Source organism: Staurois parvus, unplaced genomic scaffold (assembly GCF_062004578.1).
Source record: "Staurois parvus isolate SC_StPar_1 unplaced genomic scaffold, SC_StPar_1.0 ptg000321l, whole genome shotgun sequence".
In the NCBI taxonomy this organism is placed as follows: Eukaryota; Metazoa; Chordata; class Amphibia; order Anura; family Ranidae; genus Staurois; species Staurois parvus.
Genome location: NW_028318117.1, coordinates 3,580,689 through 3,603,765, shown reverse-complemented (window position 1 = coordinate 3,603,765; position 23,077 = coordinate 3,580,689). Strand labels below are relative to the sequence as shown.

The 23,077-nt window shown below is 40.5% G+C and overlaps 1 protein-coding gene across 2 annotated transcripts in view; it reads right to left on the bottom strand.

The window, feature by feature from the left end:
* The window catches only part of TNFAIP1 (TNF alpha induced protein 1), a 36,090-nt gene that overhangs the window by 10,055 nt on the left and 2,958 nt on the right, over positions 1–23,077 (bottom strand). For both annotated transcript variants that reach the window (XM_089683763.1, XM_089683764.1), the window contains exons 2-5: positions 17,305–17,646; positions 11,860–12,029; positions 2,466–2,555; positions 1,046–1,098 (exon numbers count right to left, since the gene is read on the bottom strand). In XM_089683763.1, coding sequence (XP_089539889.1) covers positions 1,046–1,098; positions 2,466–2,555; positions 11,860–12,029; positions 17,305–17,518 — 527 coding nt within the window. In that variant the 5' untranslated portion in view covers positions 17,519–17,646. The remainder of the gene's footprint in view (positions 1–1,045; positions 1,099–2,465; positions 2,556–11,859; positions 12,030–17,304; positions 17,647–23,077) is intronic.

Sequence of the window (23,077 nt, the reverse complement as noted above, 5' to 3'; positions counted from 1 at the left end):
CATCCTGTAGCAAAGTCCTTGTGATAAAAGGGTAAGGGGAAATGCCCGAGTACCTTATAAGGGCTCTCAGCCGGCTGAAAGTGTGACACAATTCCTTTGTATCCAACTGAGACTAAGCTCTGAGGGGTTACGTTTTAGCGACAACTTTAGCAGCTAACTACACATTACACAAAGTGCTGAGGTGAGCGGCCATGCAGGATCCAGTACCCGAAGCAACATTACAGGCCTTCCCCATGGCGTTGGGTCTGGTTCCAGGTATGGCTCCCAAAGTTTTACCAACCCAGATGAACTGCTTCTATTGTTTTATTAGCAGACAGTGAGGAATCTGAAACATAATATAATAAACAAGTTAAGCTAAGAGTGATTTCTCTGTAAGGAAGAAGAGGTCCATTACCTTAGGACACTAGCAAAAAACTGAGGACTCATGAAGTGAGGAAGGGTAATAGGGGAGGCGCCCAGGGTGTGTATGACCTGAAAATCTCTGCCAGTGTCCAATCATCTGAAGGAAGAAGCCTATGAATACTCTGTTGTATCTTGTACTGTAGGATTAAGATAAGGTGTACAGTGCACTTTTAAAGTCAGTATGCATTAGACAATTTAATGCAGTATGGATTTGTTTGTCAAAGGAGTTTCTTAAAATCAATCTTTTGTTTATTGACTTGTATAATCCACTACCCCAAATAACCCTTTCCAAACAAAATCTGTCTACAATAAGGACTATTTCCTCTCTAGACTAGTTCAATAGCCTGGAATTTAAAGTGCTTACAGACAGAGAACTTTCTCCAAAAGGCTAGATGGAGGAACAACCATATATCTATAAGCTCTTTCCATGTCCTTTTGCAAAGATGGATTTTCTCAGCTGATCGATATTCCACACTCAATAAGGGAAGAAAAATGCACTCACCCAATTCATGTTTTGCTGGGATGTAATCAATAAGTTTTTTTAATTTCACCCTCACACACTTGTATTACTTTCCAGACTTTTAAGAGAGTCGAGAGCAAACAGTGCTGTACATACTGGCATGTATTTGATAACAGTACATACCTGGTGTATGAATACTTGTTGTTGCTTCTGTTATACAGGAGTTTGACAACAGGCTGTTAGGAAAACACAAACATTACATGTTACCTTGTGCTATATAATGGATTATTCACAGGAAATCTGCCAAGGTTTTATTGCCTACATGTAACTGGCTGTAAGCAGCTGTGGATTTTTTCTCAAGTTTAGTCCTGTGACAACAGTCAACAGGATAAAATCAGAGGGTGAATATCTCTAATGCAGACACAGACAGTAGTAAAAAACTGACAGGGAATTTAACTACTCACCACTCTATCCAAAACATGTAAAAAAAAAAAAGTTTGATTTTATGACTTTAGATCAGCCCTTTTCAACCAGAGTTTCTTCAGGGTTGCCTAGGCAAAATGTCTAAAAATTACCCAAAAATTGTATACAAGCAAGCAGCTGAATCATGCTTGCCTTTTAGTTACACAAAGCTATAGGTTTTCTCTGTGTACCATCACAACCTTCTAGCTGCCGGCACCGTAACAATCAATGACAACATTTGTTAGTAAGGAGGATGTCGGGCACCTGCACAACATCCTTATTTGAACCTCCCTTGTTCCTTTCCATCAGCACTGGGGTCACATTAGCTGAATGAGGGAGGAAACATTGCAATACTAGTCAGTATCAATGTGCAAAGGTGTATTTGCTTTGATGGAACAAATTACCTCCAATGTTGGGTGTCCTACATGTGTGAATGTTGCTGCGATATGTAAAACAATTAGATTTGGTTTTTTTTTACATTTTAGAGTGATTCTTCAATATTGTGCAGAATTTTTAAGGGAGCCTTGACTGAAAAAAGGTTGAGACACCCTGCTTAAGATTTATTAAATGTGATGTGAAACAAGGCAGACTTTTTGTCTCTACAGTTGATACTGTAATTCTAATGCAATTAAAAAAACAAAACAAAAAAACACCAAAATACTACAAGTAAAAACAAACACAAAAGCAGAAGAACACTATAAAATATAACACTATAAATTAATATCGGTTGGTGTCCAACTCTATACTCTGCTTATAGTAGGTCATCAAACTGCTAAATATAGGTTTTCCTTTTTTTTTAATATCGGACTTCAGAGCCCTGACTAAAGATATTTTTTGTTTTGATTTGTTATCCTTTAGTGGCAATAAATGAATGATCATTTACAATACAATGTATTTTAAGCCTTTGTATTCTAATTTGAATGAGGAACTAGTAAGCAATGTCCTAATATGCAAACTCCACCTGGATTCAAGTTCAAACCATTACAATAGGCTCATTAACCCCTTATTATTCTAAAGGTGAATGACAGATAAGCCTTTGTTCAACGGTGAAAAATATGATGAGATCTAGACACATTTTTATGGGACCAACACCAAGCTAACCTAATTGTTGGCTGGGACAATGCAGGAGTGAAGTGTGTACCTTGGCAGATGATTCAATCAGCTTCTCTTCTTCTTTTGGAGATGTGATAATGGGGATATTACATACGGCTTCATATGACTCATTTTTATCCTGAAAGTAAGAGAAATGAAGACAATTAGTGAAGAAAATGTACAGCATTGTTTGCAGCCACATACTCTGAATTGCAGTCTTATAATGTGCTAAACAAAGAAGCCAAGAGAAAAAGGGCTGTAGGAGAAGAAGACTGTGCTGAGAACAGCTGGTGGGCTTTTATTAGCCTTCTATGAAAAATGGATTACTGAACAGAAACTAAAAAAACTACCATAAGCTATCTTTCTCAATGTGAAAGGTTTGCATTCTTCCTCATGAAAGAAATAAAGTCGTGTTAAAATATAATTGAAGTGATTTTAAAGGTTCGTATTAAAAAAACAAAAAAAAAAAAAAACACCATGTCACACTCCATGCAATGGTTTTGCAAACAGCAGCCCCGATCCCTCTCTTCTTGGGTCCCAAGCCAGCGCTCCAGGCCCCCATATCCCCACCGAGTGCCCACCATAGCAAGCTGCTTGCTATGGGGGCACACATGCAGGACCGTTTCTGAGCCACCTCTGTGTGTCCATAAGACACACACAGAGCACGTCTTGCACCCCCCCCCCCCCACTTTCCCAATCCCTCCACACAGCGGGAGCCTCAGTACTCATGCACACCACTGGCTTGAGATTGGGCTCAGGTGAGTAGAAATGGAGGCTGGGGGGAAAGCTGCACTCACATGCATGTGTAACAAACCTTCTGACCATTACAACCACTTCCAACAGAGTCATAACATTTCATATTCTACTTAAACAAAAACAAGCAACAAGTAAAAACATTCTGTGAATGGCTACAAAAAACAGGCAACAAGTAAAAACACTCTGTGAACGGCTAATACTTTCCAGGAGACACTTATTATTTCTTGCCCTACTGTTTTACCAAGGCTTATAGAGGGTGTTTATTCAGGGCTGCAGCCTGCATTCTCCATCCAGACAAAGGGATCTGCACCTTGTGGTAATGCATGTCTTACATTACAGCCTGAAACATGGTAGAGAACAGTATTTCATCATGCATGCAAAACTTGCATAACAACCGGTAATAATAAAGTGTAATCTTGCCTTTGATGTGATATGACTATTAGCTACTTTTGTTCTCAGTAATAATTGTTTCTGAAGAGAATAGATTTATTTTTTTAACAGATCCAGTGTAAATCACATGGAAAGAATCTAAATCTGGACAGTGACACTACTGTATTCGAGTAGAAAAACTGTCCAGTTAATATTGTTTCTCCTTGATAAACTGGTCCTGGCAGCAATAACCCCACTCCTAGTCACGCACATTTACTTGAAGGATCAGTATGCCGAAATTACAATATGAAGAGCTCAGAGCAGTCATACCGTATTTGCATGCCTATAAACATGCAAAATGAATGGGTTAATTTAAAAAAAATGATATATATATATACATATACACTTGTGTTCAAAATAATAGCAGTGTGTTGAAAAAAGTGAATAAAGCTCAAAATCCTTCTAATAGCTTTTATTTCCATACACACAAATGCATTGGGAACACTACACATTCTATTCCAAATCAAAACATGAAGAAAAATATATCAAATTTGTGTTCCTCTAAAAAAATTGAAGAAAAGTGAATATTAGACTGTTCAAAAAAATAGCAGTGTTTGTATTCTTCTTTACAAACTCAAACATTCACTATATAAACTGAAAAATGTTTGAAGATTTTGCTTTCCTTTGAATCACTTAATTAATAATTAGTTGTATAAGCACTGTTTCTGAGAACTGCTGTACATCTGTGTTGCATGGAGTCAACCAACTTCTGGCACCTGTGAACAGGTATTCCAGCCCAGGATGATTGGACTACATTCCACAGTTCTTCTCTATTTCTTGGTTTTGCCTCAGAAACTGCATTTTTGATGTCACCCCACAAGTTTTCTATTGGATTAAGATCTGGGGATTGGGCTGGCCACTCCATAACGTCAATCTTGTTGGTCTGGAACCAAGATGTTGCACGTTTACTGGTGTGTTTGGGGTCGTTGTCTTGTTGCAACACCCATTTCAAGGGCATTTCCTCTTCAGCATAAGGCAGCATGACCTCTTCAAGTATTCTGATGTATTCAAACTGATCCATGATCCCTGGTATGCGATAAATAGGCCCAACACCGTAGTATGAGAAACATCCCCATATCATGATGCCTGCACAACCATGCTTCACTGTCTTCACAGTGTACTGTGGCTTGAATTCAGTGTTTGGGGGTCATCTGACAAACTGTCTCCGGCCACTAGACCCAAAAAGAACAATCTTACTTTCATCAGTCCACAAAATGTTGCGCCATTTGTCTTTAGGCCAGTCAATGTGCTCTTTGGCAAATTGTAACCTCTTCAGCACGTCTTTTTTTCAACAGTGGGACTTTGCGGGGGCTTCTTGCAGATAGCTTGGCTTCACATAGGCGTCTTCTAATTGTAACAGTACTCACAGGTAACTTTACACCTTCTTTCATCTTCCTGGAGCGGATTGTTGGCTGAGTCCTTGCCATTTTGGCTATTCTTCTATCCATTCGAATGGTAGTTTTTCACTTTCTTCCACGTCTTTTAGGTTTTGGTTGCCATTTTAAATCATTTGCGATCATTTTAGCTGAGCAGCCTATCATTTTCTGCACTTATTTGTTTTCCCCTCTCCAATCAACTTTTTAATCAAGGTACGCTGTTCTTCTGAACAATGTCTGGAACGACCCATTTTCCTCAGAATTTCAGAGAGAAATGCACTGTAACCAGCATGTACAACATTTGCTGCCCTCCTTCCTTAAATAAGGGCAATAATTGCCACCTGTTTTTCAAAGAATGAATGACCTCACTAATAGAACTCCACACTGCTATTATTTTGAACATGCCCCTTTCAATTAGTGATTCAATTACACAGAATCAGCAGCATGCATGTCATGACTGTTGGGTCTGTTGAATTTCTATTACTCTACTACACCTGCTAGTAAATTATTTGCCATGTAGAAATATCATTTCTACCAAAAACAGTGATTGATCAGGTTAGTGATGTCTGACTGCTATTATTTTGAACACAACTGTCTGTGTGTGTATGTATATGTATATATATATATATATATATATATATATATATATATATATATATATATATATATATATATATATATATATATATATATTACTGAGGAAAGTTATCAGACAGGATTGCATTGTAGTTCAATGGGTTCAGTAGCTGACTAGCCATTATCAAGCGGCATGAAATGGAAAGACTTCCTCAGATTAGGGAAAGATTCATAGGAAAAAGGTAGGCTACCCACAGACATGACGATCAATAAACACACACAATCATTTTGATTGAATAACTGCACTTAGCAAACACCCTTATTTCAGGATAATTGTAGTGACTGTCCAGAAAAATCTATTTTAAATGATTTTTTTTCTTCTTCTAGCATGAACCATATCATAGCTATGTTTAGTTGTACAGCCTTTTGTGTAAAGAGACAGACACTAGATCTCTGGAGAGGTTCGGTGGAGCCTCTTATCACCATGCAATTTCAAGGCATGAAAGAAAGCTGCAGTCATTTTATAGTTACTTGGTACATTTGCTGCTTACTGGCTCCCAGTGGAGGCACTACTGCTTTCAGCTTTTTTTTCTGGAGTACATGGATTCACAGAAACCAAATAGACCTACCTAATTATGCTAGTTTTTTTTTTTTCGGTAAATATTTTATTTTTGATCTGTCTTTAGTAACAAACAACATAGTGACATACAATACTGCTATATGCCTATGCTACACCAATAGTTGTACAAAAGGGTGGAGTACAACAGGACAATGAAGTAACAGAGCACAAGATAATATTAAATGGTCAATTCAGAGAAAGCAAGCAGGCTTAAAAGTAGCCCCCCCCCCATTTATAGCTACCTAGGTGGATGCAGCATTGGTCCCTCGCCAGCACTAAGTGTGAGAACTCACCGATCACATGACCGCCGAGTTCTCACAGCCACTCTGACTGTCACCATTTTCTGCTCTTCCCCCCAGCATTCACTGGAGCACTGGGCTGTGCAGGGGGAGGGGGCGGCTGACTCAGGCTCGCAAGCTCTTCGCTGAGAGGCTGAGCCAGGTGCTGCTTCAGACTCTGGGGTGGATCCCTACTTTAAAGTCAGGATTTTTCCCCAGCCTGGACTGACTGAGTGACGTCAGCCGAGAGAGGACTTAATTTCGCTGTCAGCTGAAAAGGGGTCACAGGATTGCAGAATGAACTGCACTTCTGTGACTCACAGGAGAAGTACAGCCAAAAGAGCTTTGGCTGTACTTCTCCTTTAAGCCATTGCATACAAACATCAAATACATCAGTTTTAGTATTTGAGGAAACCAAAGAGACTCACTTTTACAACTAGCACATAGAAGGCTTAAACACACCTTTCATATACATCCATTGTCACACATTATGTGTCTATGTTATTGCCAGCGCTTCCAAACTAGATGACATTTTTTTAAGGTAGTCCCAATGTTCATATGTGATTCGTTCAAATGCTGATTATTTAAGTTCAGGAATCCAGCTGCACGTAGGAGGACATTGGCAACCCATCTAAGAACAATAGCTCTACGTGCTGCTTACATCACAGTAGAGGTGAAAGCATCAACATTAAAAATAGGGATAAGGGAGGGAATGCAAATGGAAGTACGTATACTTCATTCTTTTGAGGATCACTGCATCCCAGTATCTTACTAATTATGGGCACCACCAAAGAAGATGTACCAGGTCTCCTAGTGAAGCCCCACTTTTGCTGGGGTTCAGTAGGCCCGGTGATAAATAACAAATTTTGTCAAGCTATGAGAGGGAGACTTTGAGACTGTGGTGAGACCCTGAAGAACTTTTCCAAAATTTCTCCAGAAATGTTCCTAGATCTTCTTCCCATCTGATCCTGCACCTAAGAGGGAAATCCCCAGAAACTTTGTGCAGCAGATAAGTATTTTTAGTTTTAATATATAATATATAACTGAATTCATGGGTGTTTTCTTCTTATTTAGATGACTTTCTACTTTAACCGCTTGCCGACCAGCCACAGTAGATATACTGCGGCAGATCAGCACCGCTGCGCAAAATCACCTATATATATGTGAATTTTCATTTTGGGTAGGGAGCTCTGCGTGAGGCGCATGACCACCTACCCTCGCCGCCGATCGCGGCTGCGGGTGTCAATCACCGGGTCCCTACTTGTGATTACCCACCAGAGCCTGGCGATTACCGTCAAACACTGACAGGGAGGAGGGCTGCATTCTATTCAATGCAGCTCTCCTCCCTGTCAGTTTGAGCACAGTGGTCCGGATGGCTGAGCTCAGCCTTCCGGATCAGTGTGCTTACAGTGAAGCACACCCCCCGCCCCCTAGTGAAACACTCCCATCGCACAGTTAACCCTTTGATTGCCTTTTGTTAACCCCTTCCTCCCCAGTGCCATTAGTACAATCTCAGGGTGTTTTTTTTTTTTGCAATGATCACTGTATTGGTGTCACTGGGGATGTCAGTGACCCCAAGTCAGTTCCCCCCAGTGTCAGAATGTCCGCCTCAGTCCCGCCATAAGTCGTTGATCGCCACCATTATTAATAATAGAGAGAGAGATGTAAAAACCCCAAAAATTCCAGTATATATACCGCCATTTTACTTTTTTTACTGGACATGTTTTATAGCAAAAAGTCCAAAATACTGTTTTTTTCTCAAAATTGGTCTTTTTTTTATAGCGTAAAAAGTAAAAAAACGCACAGGCGATCAAATACCGCCGAAAGAAAGCTCAATTCATGGGAAAAAAAGAACGTAAATTTAATTTTGGTGCAGCGTTGCATGACCACGCAATTGTCAGTTAAAGGAACGCAGCGCCGTCACACAAACCGCTTCTGTAACCGCTTCCTGACTGCCCTATAGCAGAAATACTGCTACAGGGTGGCTCGGGTACGCAAAATCACATATATATGCGTGATTCGTGCTCCCATGGTTTTCACTTCCCTCCCAGATAGCGTCAGATTGCCTTCAGTACACCAGTAATCACATTTAACCCCTTGATTGCCAGGAACACGCTCATACATAATAAACCTCCATTGCTAGTATAGTGTCTGAACGGATCAATATCTTTGATCAGATCAGCACTATATCAGCATTCCCATTAGTATAGCATCCCCAAAAACGCAGCGTTAGTGGGATCAGCCCCAGCACTTGCCAGCACCTGCGTTTAGCCCCTACACTTACCCCCCTCCCCTTCTCCCCCAGCAAGTACATTTTTTTGGGGCTTAACCCTCAACATGGGCATTACTAAACAAAAATGGATTGCGGTTGTATTGGTGCACAGACCCGATTCATCATATGCCGTGTTCTCTGCTGCCATGGCCAGGCATAGATATGAGAGTATAATGTGTTTTATGCATTTCAAAGACAATACACTCTGTCGTCCTCGAGGTGACCCTGAATTTCATCGGCTTCACAAAATTCAGCCCTTGTAAATCACCTTAACCAAAAATTTGCAGATGTCTATACTCCCCATCAAAAAATCTGTGTTGATTAGTCCCTCATTAATTTTTCTGGCCGCCTTGCATTCAAACAATTTCTCCCCAGCAAGTGTGCCAGATATGGGGTCAAGATGTATAAGACCTGTGAGAGGACAGCAGGCTATACATATACGTTTCAGATTTATGAGGGTAAAGATAGTCACGTGGAGCCCACGGATGCCCAGACTACATGGGGAGTAGTGGCAAGATAGTTTGGGACTAGGTGTCATCTTTTTTCCATATGGGGTACCACTTATACGTGGACAATTTTTATTCAAGCGTGCCACTATTTAGACATTTGTACAATCTTGGAACAGGCGCATGTGGCACCGTGCGACCTAATGTGGGCCCACCATCAAAAGGCAATGTGGGCCCACCATTCTTCTGGCAGAGATTTTTTTCTCTTTCTCATTCAGCCCACAGGCTGCATACAAAAAAAAAAAAAAAAAGCAAATATATACAACAAGGACCAGCGACATACTGGTACATCGCTGGACTTTGAATGGTTATACCAGGATGATGCCTACAGCTGCAGGCATCATTCTGGTGTCGTTTTTTCAGCCAGCGATCAGCTTTCATGTAAAAGCAGTCCTAGTGGCTAATTAGCTGCAGGATTGCTTTTACAAACAGAAAGAGATGATGCCCCCCCTTCCCTGCTGCCTTCCACAGCCTTCTCAAGCAGTCCTGTGCTGTCGGAGGAACCTGAGAATGCAGTTGGTGTTTCTGCCAGCTGACCATAGAGCTGATTGGAGACCGGTATGGTGCCAATCATCTCTATAGTAAGAAATCGGAAGCTAGTGAAATGCATGCTCAATCAGATTCAGGTCAGGTGATTGACTTGGCCATTGCATAACATTCCACTACTTTCCCTTAAAAAACTCTTTGGTTGCTTTTGCAGTATGCTTTGGGTCATTGTCCATCTACACTGTGAAGCGGCGTCCAATGAGTTCTGAAGCATTTGGCTGAATATGAGCAGATAATATTGCCCGAAACACTTCAGAATTCATCCTGCTGCTTTTGTCAGCAGTCACATCATCAATAAATACAAGAGAACCAGTTCCATTGCCAGCCATACATGCCCATGCCATGACACTACCACCACCATGCTTCACTGATGAGGTGGTATACTTAGGATCATGAGCAGTTCCTTTCCTTCTCCATACTCTTCTCTTCCCATCACTGTGGTACAAGTTGATCTTGGTCTCATCTGTCCATAGGATGTTGTTCCAGAACTGTGTAGGCTTTTTTAGATGTCGTTTGGCAAACTCTAATCTGGCCTTCCTGTTTTTGAGGCTCACCAATGGTTTACATCTTGTGGTGAACCCTCTGTATTCACTCTGGTGAAGTCTTCTCATGATTGTTGACTTTGACACACAAACACCTACCACCTGGAGAGTGTTCTTGATCTGGCCAACTGTTGTGAAGGGTGTTTTCTTCACCAGGGGAAGAATTCTTCGGTCATCAACCACAGTTTTTTTCCGTGGTCTTCCGGGGTCTTTTGGTGTTGTTGAGCTCACCAGTGCGTTCCTTCTTTTTAAGAATGTTCCAAATCATTGTTTTGGTCTCTCCTGATGTTTTTGCTATCTCTCTGATGGGTTTGTTTTGTTTTTTCAGCCTAATGATGACTTGCTTCACTGATAGTGACAGCTCTTTGGATCTCATCTTGAGAGTTGACAGCAACAGATTCCAAATGCAAATAGCACACTTGAAATGAACTCTGGACCTTTTATCTGCTCATTGTAATTGGGATAATGAGGGAATAACACACACCTGGCCATGGAACAGCTGAGAAGCCAATTGTCCCATTACTTTTGGTCCCTTAACAAGTGGGAGGCACATATGCAAACTGTTGTAATTCCTACACCGTTCACCTGATTTGGATGTAAATAACCTCAAATTAAAGCTGACAGTCTGCAGTTAAAGCACATCTTGTTTGTTTCATTTCAAATCCATTGTGGTGGTGTATAGAGCCAAAAATGTTAGAATTGTGTCGATGTCCCAATATTTATGGACCTGACTGTATATCATAGTTTGTAGATGCTATATCTTTCACACAAAGCAATCAATATACACTTATTGGGATTTTTTAACCAAAAACACGTAGAATACATTTTAGCCTAAATTTATGACACAATTTTAGTTTTTTTTGGATTTTTTTATGACAGAAATGAGAAAATATCGTTTAAAAAAAGTGTTTTTTTTCAAAACTTTTTTGTTTATAGCACCAAAAATAAAAGTGCACAGGTGATAAATACCACCAAAAGAAAGCTCTCTTTGTGTGAAATAAAGGACATAAATTGAATTTATGTACAGAATTGCATGACTGCGCAATTGTTAATTAAACTAGTGCAGCGCTGTATAGCAAAAAAAAAGGCATAAATTGCAGTATCTATACCATAGTTTGTAGACACTATAACTTTTACAGAAAGCAATCAATATACACTTATTTGGATTTTTAACAAAAACACGTAGCAGAATACATTTTGGCCTAAATTTATAACTAACTTTGAGTTTACTATATATTTTTTATAGCTGAACGTAAAAAATATTTTTCTTCAAAATTTTCGGTCTTTTTTCGTTTATAGCGCAAAAAATAAAAAGCACACAGGTGATCAAATACCACCAAAAGAAAGCTCTATTTGTGTGAAAAAAAAGGAAGTAAATTTTGTTTGGGTACAGCATTGCATGACTGTGAAATTATCAGTTGAATTAGTGCAGCACAGAGTAGCAAAAAGAGGCCTGGTCATTAAGGAGGGTAAATCCTCTGGAGGGCAAGTGGTTAACAAACAAGGAGCAGTAGGCATAAGCAAATCAAATGGAATTACTAACCTGAAGCGCTGCCTGGCACTTGTCTACCAACCCCTGAATAAGGTAATATTTAGCTTCTGCCATTAGTTCCTTGATTTCATGTCTGTTCTTGGGAAGTGCAATGGTGTCATCTCGAAGATAGTTCAGAATGGTTCCAAAATGCTTTCCACATCGGTCAATTAGAATCCAGCCTGCGAGGAAAAAAACAAACAGTCGTGGTAGTTGTTTAGGCAAGGAAAATGCAAACACAAAAGTTCAGTGCACCCAAAACTGATCTTTCAGTTATGGATGGAGGGTGTTTAGCTGAATCACCCACTGGTATCTTACAACTTCAAAACCTCCCCACTGTAGGTCCCTGCTGTCCTTTTTATTTTTATGACAGTTATCATACTGCATTCTCTGTACTGCAAACTAATTCAGCAAAAAGACTGGTCTCTTCAAGCTGCTAGCACTGTGAACCTGTATACAGAGTTCTGCAAAAGATTGAAGAAACTAGTTGGGGAATTGATCTGCCCACTTCTACTGACATACCTGGGTAGAAAAATCATTAAAAAAGATATTTAGTTAGGTGACTAAATATTGATTAATTTGCTAGAAACCAAAGTAATAAAACAATTCTTAGTATGAATTTCAGATTACCAGAGAAGTAGTTGCCACTACAAAAATCAGATTGTATCACCTACTGCATCAAAAGACATAATTGATGTGAGGAGACAGTGGGAATAGTGCAGCTGGCTTTTTGCCTAGGTTCATTTTGTTTCCATTAATCACTCTACAGTAGACAGCCACAGTATTAGGGGAGGTGCATGCCATCCCATGATACCATCGATTGCTGATTACACCAATGATGTAATCCAATAATCAGAAGCAGGAGTGGAGAGGAGTGCCACAAAACTCCCAAAAGGGTAGTAGAATTGACTGTTCCTAGGAACTGTCACACCATATGTGCTAATGTGACATTTTGTTTTACCTATTTGCTTCAACGTGTGCTAATAAATCCCTGTGAAATCCAAACCTTAGATTTTAAGCACACGTTTTCTTTTTAAAAAAAAATCAAATTAATAGCCACCATTTTCTTGACTATTCTTTGAAACAACACACAGAGGGTAATCCCTAACCACCACTATCCCACCTTCCCGACCCAACCAGCTTTCATAATTCTCCTGCAGTACCACCTGATGGTGACATTTGTTAACACAGCACTACCATACAGATGTAAAGGAGGTTAATGAACACTACTGTGCTTGAACATTAGTAGGACTGAGGTACCCTCTATTTTCAAGCAGATGAGAGGAATGCTGTCCCATACAATTCTAAAAAAATGTTTAATTTTTTTTTTTAAGAGAGCTATAGCCTAAAGTTCTTTTTTGTTGCACTTTGTATACTAAAAGTCATATGACTGGCTCCCCTCCTATCATAAACTCTCTCTGCTGCGTTAAGTAGAGACAACTTCATGTGGCAACACAGGTTTCACAATGCAGCCCAAATTTTAAAAATTAGCCTTAAAATTCAAGTCTCAATGTGATTTTACACATTTTGTGGATTATAACAAAATCAAAAACACTATGATGAAAAAAAAAACAGCCCTTTAGTTTTAAAAGAAGGGAAATTGCGAACAAATAATAATAATAACAAATGGTCACTGTCAGGCTACATAGCAAAATGTGATTAGTTCGATTTACAATATTCTACCTGCAATATATGGCGATAAAATACCTTTTAAAAAAAAAATACATACAAACCCACCCAATGAAAATCTGGTGGCCCAGGCAGCAATTCTTATAGTGGAACTTTATCCATTACAAATGGATAAAAATAATGTTCTTTTGGAAGAAAAACACATTCCACATTATTAATTATGCTACTAAAATTCCCTGGTGCTGTAAATTGCCTCCAGCATTGTTCCTGTCTCTTCGTGCTGGAGGCTGCCATTTTGCTGAAGCCCAGAGCCCCTGAACAGCAGCACATCTTAAGGCTGGCAGAACATCGGCTTTTAATGGCTCAGATTTTTTGCACAAAGCCAGAAAATAGAGAATAAACTTAATTTTCAGACTGATTACGATTTCTCCGAGGATTAAGCCAACACTAAAGACCCATACACACGATGAAAATATTGGACAAATGATCATATGTTTTTTTGTTTTTTTTTTTTCATGCTAGTCTCATATTGAAAGTGAAGAGGTTATTAAAGTTACAAAAATTCTTGTATAACAGAAAGGAAATTTGGAAGCGATGAAATGTATTTGTATTGCATTTTCAGACGAAAACTATACTGATTAAATGAAAATCTCATGGTCTGATATCGTACGAGAAAAAATGATGTGCTTATTCTTTCAAATAATTGAACGATAAGATTATTGTACGATCACTTCCAAAGAGGTATTTTTTGTATGTTTTTCTGATAGTGGTGTAGGCTGAAGGATGTCTGCCAGATCACCCCCCCCCCCCTTTCCCACACACATAAAAGATCTTTCAGCTGCTAGATTACACACACGCATGCACACACACAGGTACATATACCTTTACATGCACATCAATAAAACCCGTTCAAAGAAATCCAAATAAAAAAAGATTAATGAATAAGCATACTTTTTAAATGTAATGTGCTTCCTTGTTTTCTTAGGCCATGGGTGCTCAACCTGTGGCCCTCGAGCTGTCGCGGAACTACAAGTTCCATCATGCTTCTGCATTTGGAAGTTATGCCTATAACTGTCAGCCTTGCAAAGCCTCATGAGACTTGTAGTTCCGCAACAGTTGGAGGTTGAGCACCCATGAGGTTTAAGACTGGGCTCTGACTAGGCCATGCAAGGACATTCACCTTTTTCTTCTTAAACCACTGCGTGATCATTTTTGCTGTGTGCATTGGGTCATTTTCATGTTAGAAGGTAAACCTTCTTCCCACTGACAACTTTCTGGCAGAGTGCAGATGATTTTCCTCAAGACTTTGATGGTACTTTGCCCCATTTTTCCTTCTATCCTGACAAGTGCTCCTGTCCCTGCTACAGAGGAACACCCCCATAACAGGATATTACCACCTCCATGCTTTACTGTGGGAAAGGTTATATTTGGATGGTGAGCTGTACTGGATTTCCGCCAGACATATCGTTTAGTGTTGAGGCTAAATAATTCAATTTTAGTCTAATTTGACCAGAACACTTTTTTCCATGTGGCCTCAGAATCTTCAAGGTGCATTTTGGCAAAGCTCAGCCTTGACTGCATGTGGCCTTTCTTGAGGAGTGGCTTTTTTCTTGCAGCCCTCCCATACAAGCCACATTTATGGGGAATTTGTGATAGTGTTGCCACTTGCATACAATGACCATTCTTTGTCATAAATTCCAGCAACTGTTTCAGAGTTGCTACAGGCCTCTAGATAGCCTCTCTGACCAGTTTCCTCCTGACTCTTTCATCCAGTTTGGAGTGACGTCCTGATCCAGGGAGGGTCTGTGTTGTACCAAATACCTTCTACTTTATATTAAACTGTGCTTCTAGGAATTGATAAAGCCTTTGAAATGTTTTTGTATCCATCTGACAGTGATTCTCTCTTTGGATTTGTTTTATTTTTTTTCTAAAATGCTGGTGTTATATCTATCACTTGGATGTGAGTAAATAGAGCTGAATAAAACAAAAACTGTGTGTCTTAATTTCAGGCTGCAAAGCAACAAAATGTGATTATTTTAAAGGAGGGGAGATTCTTTTCTATACCCACTATATGTCATAAGTAGGCAGGACAGGAAACACAGAAAAAGGAGCTGACAATCGAAGAGTTCTATATTCAAAACGGCAGTGTGGGTTTACATGGAGGGGAGCATTAGAATATGTGAAGAGAGAAAAAGTGAAGGGGGGTAATAATTATATTTATTTAACAAAACACATTCGGTAAGGTGGGAGTTTTAGATATGGAAGAGAAGCTTATGGATGAAGAAAGATCAGGGTGGAACAGACTTCACATTGAGCTAGCTTTAGCCAACTCTGTAGATGTGGATGTGTTTCTAGGCTATTATTTATACGTACTAACTTTGTAGATTGTTGATCCAGGGAATGTTTAAATTGCCTTAATTACTTGCTTCCAAAGTCTATTCTGACACTTCTCTCCTACATGTAAAAATCATCATTATATAGGTTTTAAGCAGTGGCCCTAGAGAATAAAATGGTGAGTGTTGCAATTTTGTATGTCACACAGTATTTGCGTACCGGTTTTTTAAACGCAAACTTTTGGGAAAAAATACACTTTAATGAATTTTAGTGCACACAAACAATACCATTCCCATTTTTGGATAAAATATAAAAGACGATGTTACACTGAGTAAATAGATACCCAACATGTTATGCTTTAAAATTGCGTACGCCCATGGAACGACACCAAAATGCGGTACTTAAAAATATCTATAGGTGGCTCTTTAAATGCCTTTACAGGTTTCCAGTTTATAGGTAATCAGGCCTGGAACTAGAATTATAGCTCTCGCTCTGACGTTCGCCATGATACTTCACACATGTGGTGAGATCGCAGTTTACGTTTGAACGTGGGAAGGATGCATGAATTTGCCAATGTGCGCAAGCATGGGAAGATGGGATGCTTTAAAAAAAAAAGAAAAAATGGTATTATTAATTTGATTTTTTTACACTATTTTTTTACACTTTTTAAAATGACTTTTATTGCTGTCACAAGAAATGTAAACATCCCGGCAGTGATAGGTCCTCTTTACAAATACATCTGGGGTCTATTAGATCCCAGCTGCCTCTCTGCCCTTAACAACATTAGATCAGACCAAGATCAGTCTGATCTGATGCTTGTACAAGCTAGTAATAGACTTGTAAACAAAAGACAGGAACTGGAAGTGACAGAATACTGGCAGCTTCTGGTTTCTTAAACCATAGAGGTGACTGGAGACTATCAGACCCCTCCCGAAATCTGAAAAAACAATCCAGCAGCTAATTGGCCACTAGGATGGCTTTTACAATAAAGGGAATAGCCAGCTGAAAACAAAAATACCAGGAAGATGCCTGTAGCTACAGGCATCATCCCGGTAAAACCAGTTCAACAAGGTGGAAGGAAGGAAGGAAGGAAGTGGTTAAGGGATTTTTTTTTTTACCAAAACTGGGCTTTAAAGCAACTCTGTTCCCCTTTCATGGATGCAATGTGCAAACCCGTAATATAACCTCTTTGTTAATGTATATTTACTGACAGTTTTAAAATTAATATAGCACTGACAAGCTGGGACTTTGCACCGTGAAATTGTATACTGTAAAACCCTATATATAAAAGAGTAATAATAACCACATTTCCCAACATGCACGTCACTTTACCAAAAAAGTCCAGAAGAATTTATTAGGGTATTTGTCGCAGCCACAGAGCGGAAAGTTATGACACAGAATAAGCGGATTCTACCATCCCACCTGAAAACAGATACAAATATTCCCAGATTACTTATACTATTCTAACATTTCTAGAGAGCACAGCATTCTCACCTTCTTTATCAGTGAGGACCTCCATACGACCACTGAACATCGCCTTAAGCATGGTGTCATGTCTTGTCAGGACCTGCACTGTGGTGTAGTGCAATGAACCGCCCACATTCAGCCGGACATATTTGTTTCCCAGACAGCCCCCTTTAAAACTATATGTTTTTGGCTTGGCCCCAGAAGCAGGGCACATCGCCGTCAGACAAGTGTCACCAGACATCTCTCGCTGCAGGTAGACAATGACTCTGCACACAGTGGGCTTCACGCGTGCCGCCGTGGTGGGAAGGTACAAGAGGAAGATCAGTCCTAGTTAGCAGGAGTCAGGAGCCTGCTAACCTTTTACAATATCTGCATGAAGAAAAAAAAACAAAAAAAATAAAACACAGATCAAACAGGAATGAACAATACAATATCCTTTATTACGTTTGACAACATAAAAACTAAATCATTGGTCCCATAAAGTGGGAGATTGGCAGAGATGTACTACCCCCTCATAATGGCCACAGAATAAGAGAGGGCTTGAGAATCTAAATGCATGGATTTTCCTGCTAGACTTCTTGGCATATTGACATATTCTGAAGGCTGAACCATCTGACCCATCACCAAAGCTTTCTTGTTCATGCTTCCTCACCCAAGACATTCTGATGAGTAGAAGAGGACAAATGAGGATAACAAAATCTTATACATGTGTGGATAGCAGTTAGTTCATGAGAACTGCATAAGAGTAGAAATTTCAAAGAAAGGGTTTTCTACATGTCCCATTCCAGCTCAAAAGTAAGATGATTATTAGTGGTGCACTGAAATTAAGATTCTGGTGCCGAAACCGATACTGAAAATTCAGAATGCATGTGGCCGAAAACTGAACCAAAATATCTGCATATGTGGGGGTTGGGAGGCTCCAATATTTTTTTTGTATTTCTCTCTACTTTCATATATATATATATATATACACACACATACATACATACATACATAAACACACACACACACAGTTGTGCTCAAAAGTTTGCATACCCTGGCAGAAATTGTGAAATTTTGGCATTGATATTGAAAATATTACTGATCATGCCACAAAAATGCACTTTTATTGAAGGATGATGACCATATGAAGCCATTTATTATCAAATAGTTGTTTGGCTCCTTTTTAAATCATAATAACAGAAATCACCCAAATGGCCATGATCAAAAGTTTACATACCCTGGAATGTTTGGCCTTGGTACAGACACACAAGGTGACACACACAGGTTAAAATGCCAATTAGAGGTTAATGTCCCACATCTGTGACTTTTTAAATTGCAATTAGTGTCAGTGTATAAATAGTCAACGAGTTTGTTAGCTCTTACGTGGAAGCACTGACTAGCCTAGATACTGAGCTTTGGGGATCAGAAAAGAACTGTCAAAAGTCCTGCGTAACAAGGTGATGGAACTTTGTAAAGATGGAAAAGGATATAAAAAGATGTCCAAAGCCTTGAATATGCCAATCAGTACTGTTAAATCACCTATTAAGAAGTGGAAAGTTCGGGGATCTCGATACCAAGCCAAGGTCAAGTAGACCAAGAAAGATTGCAGCCATAACTTACAGAAGAATTGTCCGGGATTCAAATAATAAATATATATATTTTTTTTTCAACTTATGATTTTATTGCTATCACATAGGGGACCAATAGTACCCTATGTGATAGAATATGAGTGACAGGTCCTCTTTGTAGGAGGGAGGGGGTGGGGGGCAGTGTGTGCAAGGAGGGGGCAGGAGAGGAGCAGTGTATACAGTGAGATAGCACTGTATACAGAGAGGGTCCTTCACTGGCTGTCACTATATGTAGGTGCCGATTTTTAAATGCAATTGCCGGCTTTTTCTTTTCTTCACTATAGCTCACAGAATTAGCGTCACTTTCCCCGGAGCTAAAAGAAACTTTGTTTCTTTATTTCGGGAAAGAAACTAAAAAGGAAAAACTTTAATAAAATGAACCAAAGAAAAATGAAAAAGGCCAATTGCGGACTTTAGAGGCACTGCAAGATATCTTTAATATCACTTTATTATTTGAATGTAGACCATCACATAGCAATACATATGTACATAGGGAAAATGGCTAATTGGGCCCAATTTGGGCCTTGTTACTTAGGGGTGTACTCACTTTTGTTACCAGCGGTTTAGATATTAATGGCTGTGTGTTGAGTTATTTTGAGGGGACAGCAAATTTACACTGTTATACAAGCTGTACACTCACTACTTTACATTGTAGCAAAGTATCATTTCTTCAGTGTTGTCACATGAAAAGATATAATAAAATATTTACAAAAATGTGAGGGGTGTACTCACTTCTGTGATATACTGTATATGGCAGTGATGGCGAACCCGTGGCACGCGTGCCACAGCCGGCACGCCGAGCCTTATCTGTGGGCACGCCAGGAGAATACCGTATTTTTTGCTCCATAAGACGCACTTTTTTTCCCCCAAAAAAGGGGGGAAAATGTCAGTGCGTCTTATGGAGCGAATATAGAGCGGCCGGTCCGGTATTTCCACCGCCGCCGTGTCAGAATACCGGGCCGGCCGCTCAGCTCTGCAGTGGGACCGTACCTGTCCCTCTATCCAGCGGCGCGCTGTCTTCCCGGCTTCTGTAGTGTGCGTGACAGCCGGGTCCCAAGTGCGCATGCGCAAGAAGCAGTGCTCTTTGTGAATGGTAAGGCGGTACCTGGGACACATGACAGATCCCAGAAGCCGCCGGACCAATCACAAAGCGCAGCGCTTCTCGCGCATGCGCACTGGGCATCCGGCTGTCCGACGAGCACCCACACTACAGAAGCCGGGAAGACAGCGCGCGGCTGGATAGAGGGACAGGTAAGATAAAAAAAAAAACTCTGCGGAAGTAAGAGCGGGTACCTGTCAAATTCAGGTACCCGCTCCCCCTCCCTCCCCAAAGGTCAGCAGTCATCTGTACTGTCCGCAGTCTCTGGTCATCCCTGTGCTTTCCGCAGTCTCTGGTCATCCCTGTACTGTGTCCGCAGTCTCTGGTCATCTCCTGTACTGTCCGCAGTCTCTGGTCATCTCCTGTACTGTGTCCGCAGTCTCTGGTCATCCCCTGTACTGTCCGCAGTCTCTGGTCATCCCCTGTACTGTCCGCAGTCTCTGGTCATCTCCTGTACTGTGTCTGCAGTCTCTGGTCATCTCCTGTACTGTGTCTGCAGTCTCTGGTCATCCCTGTACTGTGTCCGCAGTCTCTGGTCATCCCTGTACTGTGTCCGCAGTCTCTGGTCATCCCTGTACTGTGTCCGCAGTCTCTGGTCATCCCTGTACTGTGTCCGCAGTCTCTGGTCATCCCTGTACTGTGTCCGCAGTCTCTGGTCATCCCTGTACTGTGTCCGCAGTCTCTGGTCATCCCTGTACTGTGTCCGCAGTCTCTGGTCATCCCTGTACTGTGTCCGCAGTCTCTGGTCATCCCTGTACTGTGTCCGCAGTCTCTGGTCATCCCTGTACTGTGTCCGCAGTCTCTGGTCATCCCTGTACTGTTAATTAGTTTGCACTACTGTACGAGTTGTTTTTTCTAAACCAAAAGCTCGATATTCAGGTTTCATTGCAGTGTTGGCACTTTGAAAGAAATAAGTTGGTTTTGGGTTGCAGTTTGGGCACTCGGGCTCAAAAAGGTTCGCCATCACTGGTATATGGTATCACTGCAATCATCAAGAGCTGGAAAATGTAATTTGGGTTGTTCTTTGGTGGTAGGTTATGGTAGTAAGAAGAAACACACAGCTAAATTAAAAAAAAAAAGTTTTTTTTTTTTACTATTTTCGGCTAGTATTCCTTTAGTTATAATTAAAAAAAAAATTATATACCATTTACCACCAAACGAAAGACCAATAAGTCCTGAAAAAAACAAGGCATAATCTACCTGGATGTACAAAGTAGTTGTGATGATATGTACGATTTTAACACGTCAAAGTTGCAAAAATTGTTGTTAGGCGTTAAGATTTATTTATTTTTATTTATTACAGGTACTTATATAGCGCTGTCAATTTACGCAGCACTTTTACACACACACACACATACATATACACACTCTAAGCAGGTGGTGCCGTGCTTGGGGTTTGAACCAAGATGGAAGTGCTAACCATTTAGCCACTGTGCTGCCCCTAAAGATTTGTTTTACCCTTAGGCGTGAAGGGGTTAAGGCAGAAGGTTTTTTTTTTGTAGAACTTACTGCATTCTATGCAGCAAGGTAAAAACTGTTTTACATGCAGCTTCCCACCGCAGCCCCCCTAAATACATACCCGAGCCTGATCTCAATCCAGCGGTGGGCACGAGATCCTCGGCTCTCATGCTCCTCATTGGCTCAGATACAGCAGCAGGAGCCATTGGCTCTCTGTGCTGTCAATCAGAGCCAGTGAGGAAGAGCAGGGGACAGGCCGAGCCCCACTATGTGCATCTTATAGACAAACAGAGCAGGGGTTTGAGTGAGCATGTATGAGTGCCCCCAGAGCAAGCACTCAGGGGGGGGGATGGAGCCCAGAGCACCGGCAGAAGACCTGGGAAGAGGAGGATCGGGGCTGCTCTGTGTAAAACCATTGCACAGAGCGATAAGTCTGACATGTTTGATGTTTGTTTGTTTTTTTTAATAAAATAAAAAACAAAGCTTCACAATCACTTTAAAAGATATACATACCAAGACTCCCACATATTGCTCTTCTAGACACAAGAACTACAACTGAACATTACAGGTCCTTTATCTCAATGTAATAGAGAGACATTTGTAGGCCAAGTGTCAAGGCTCAACAGTCTGTGTAGGAGAAGCAATGTAATCTGCTCTCTCTGTCCCCGCATTTCCTCCATATTCTTGTGGGAGGGTTTTCAATCTAAAATTAAGTTGTGGACATTCCCGTTCAGTTTAACCGGTCATCCTGTTTCCGACAATTTTAGATGAATAACTGAGATTACACAAAACAGTCAAGAGAGAAGGATGATGTGTATCAATGTCACTGTTCTCAAAGATTATTGCTTGAATACTAGTATTTCTTTCTCTTGATTCCTAGCAATTACATAACTAATATATACAGTACCACACCTTGTCTTTATGTATTAGTAATAAGTTAGAGTATGAGATTATCATTAACCATTTGAACTTCTGCACCTGTATACTTCCCATTCACAAAAACAATCTTCACATGTTATAGATCTAGTGAATCAGCAATAACTCTGTTATTCCTATGATAGTAAAGCAGGGCTCGACAGATCCCAGGTGACAGGTCACCATGTTGGCTACAAATTGTGTCCTGGCACCTGGGTTCACACATATGTGTACTGAAATCGCAATGTCATTCCAGTTTCTGTGATATTTCAGTACAGGGGTGATTTTGGCTCTCTTTCCACAACTACCTCCCATTGACCCCAATGCAAAAATTGCCTCCCATTGACTTTAATGCAAAAACTCCAGTCAATAGCAATCCTATGTCAACACTTACCTCTGCATGCCACTCTATCACTTAAGAGTCTTGAACGTACATACAAAGAGTATTCAATAGAATAATATAGGGCTCAACAAATCTCAGGCACCAGGTTGCCATGGCGACCAGAAATTGCGTCCTGGCATCTGGGTTCACAGACTGCCTCCCACGCAAAATCACCTCCCACTGACTTCAATGCAAAAATGCCGCCCCCCCATTGACTTCAATGCAAAAACACCCCCCCCATTAACTTCAATGCTAAAACGCCCCCCCCCCATTGACTTCAATGCAAAAACGCCCCCCCCCATTGACTTCAATGCAAAAACGCACCCCCCCCTTGAC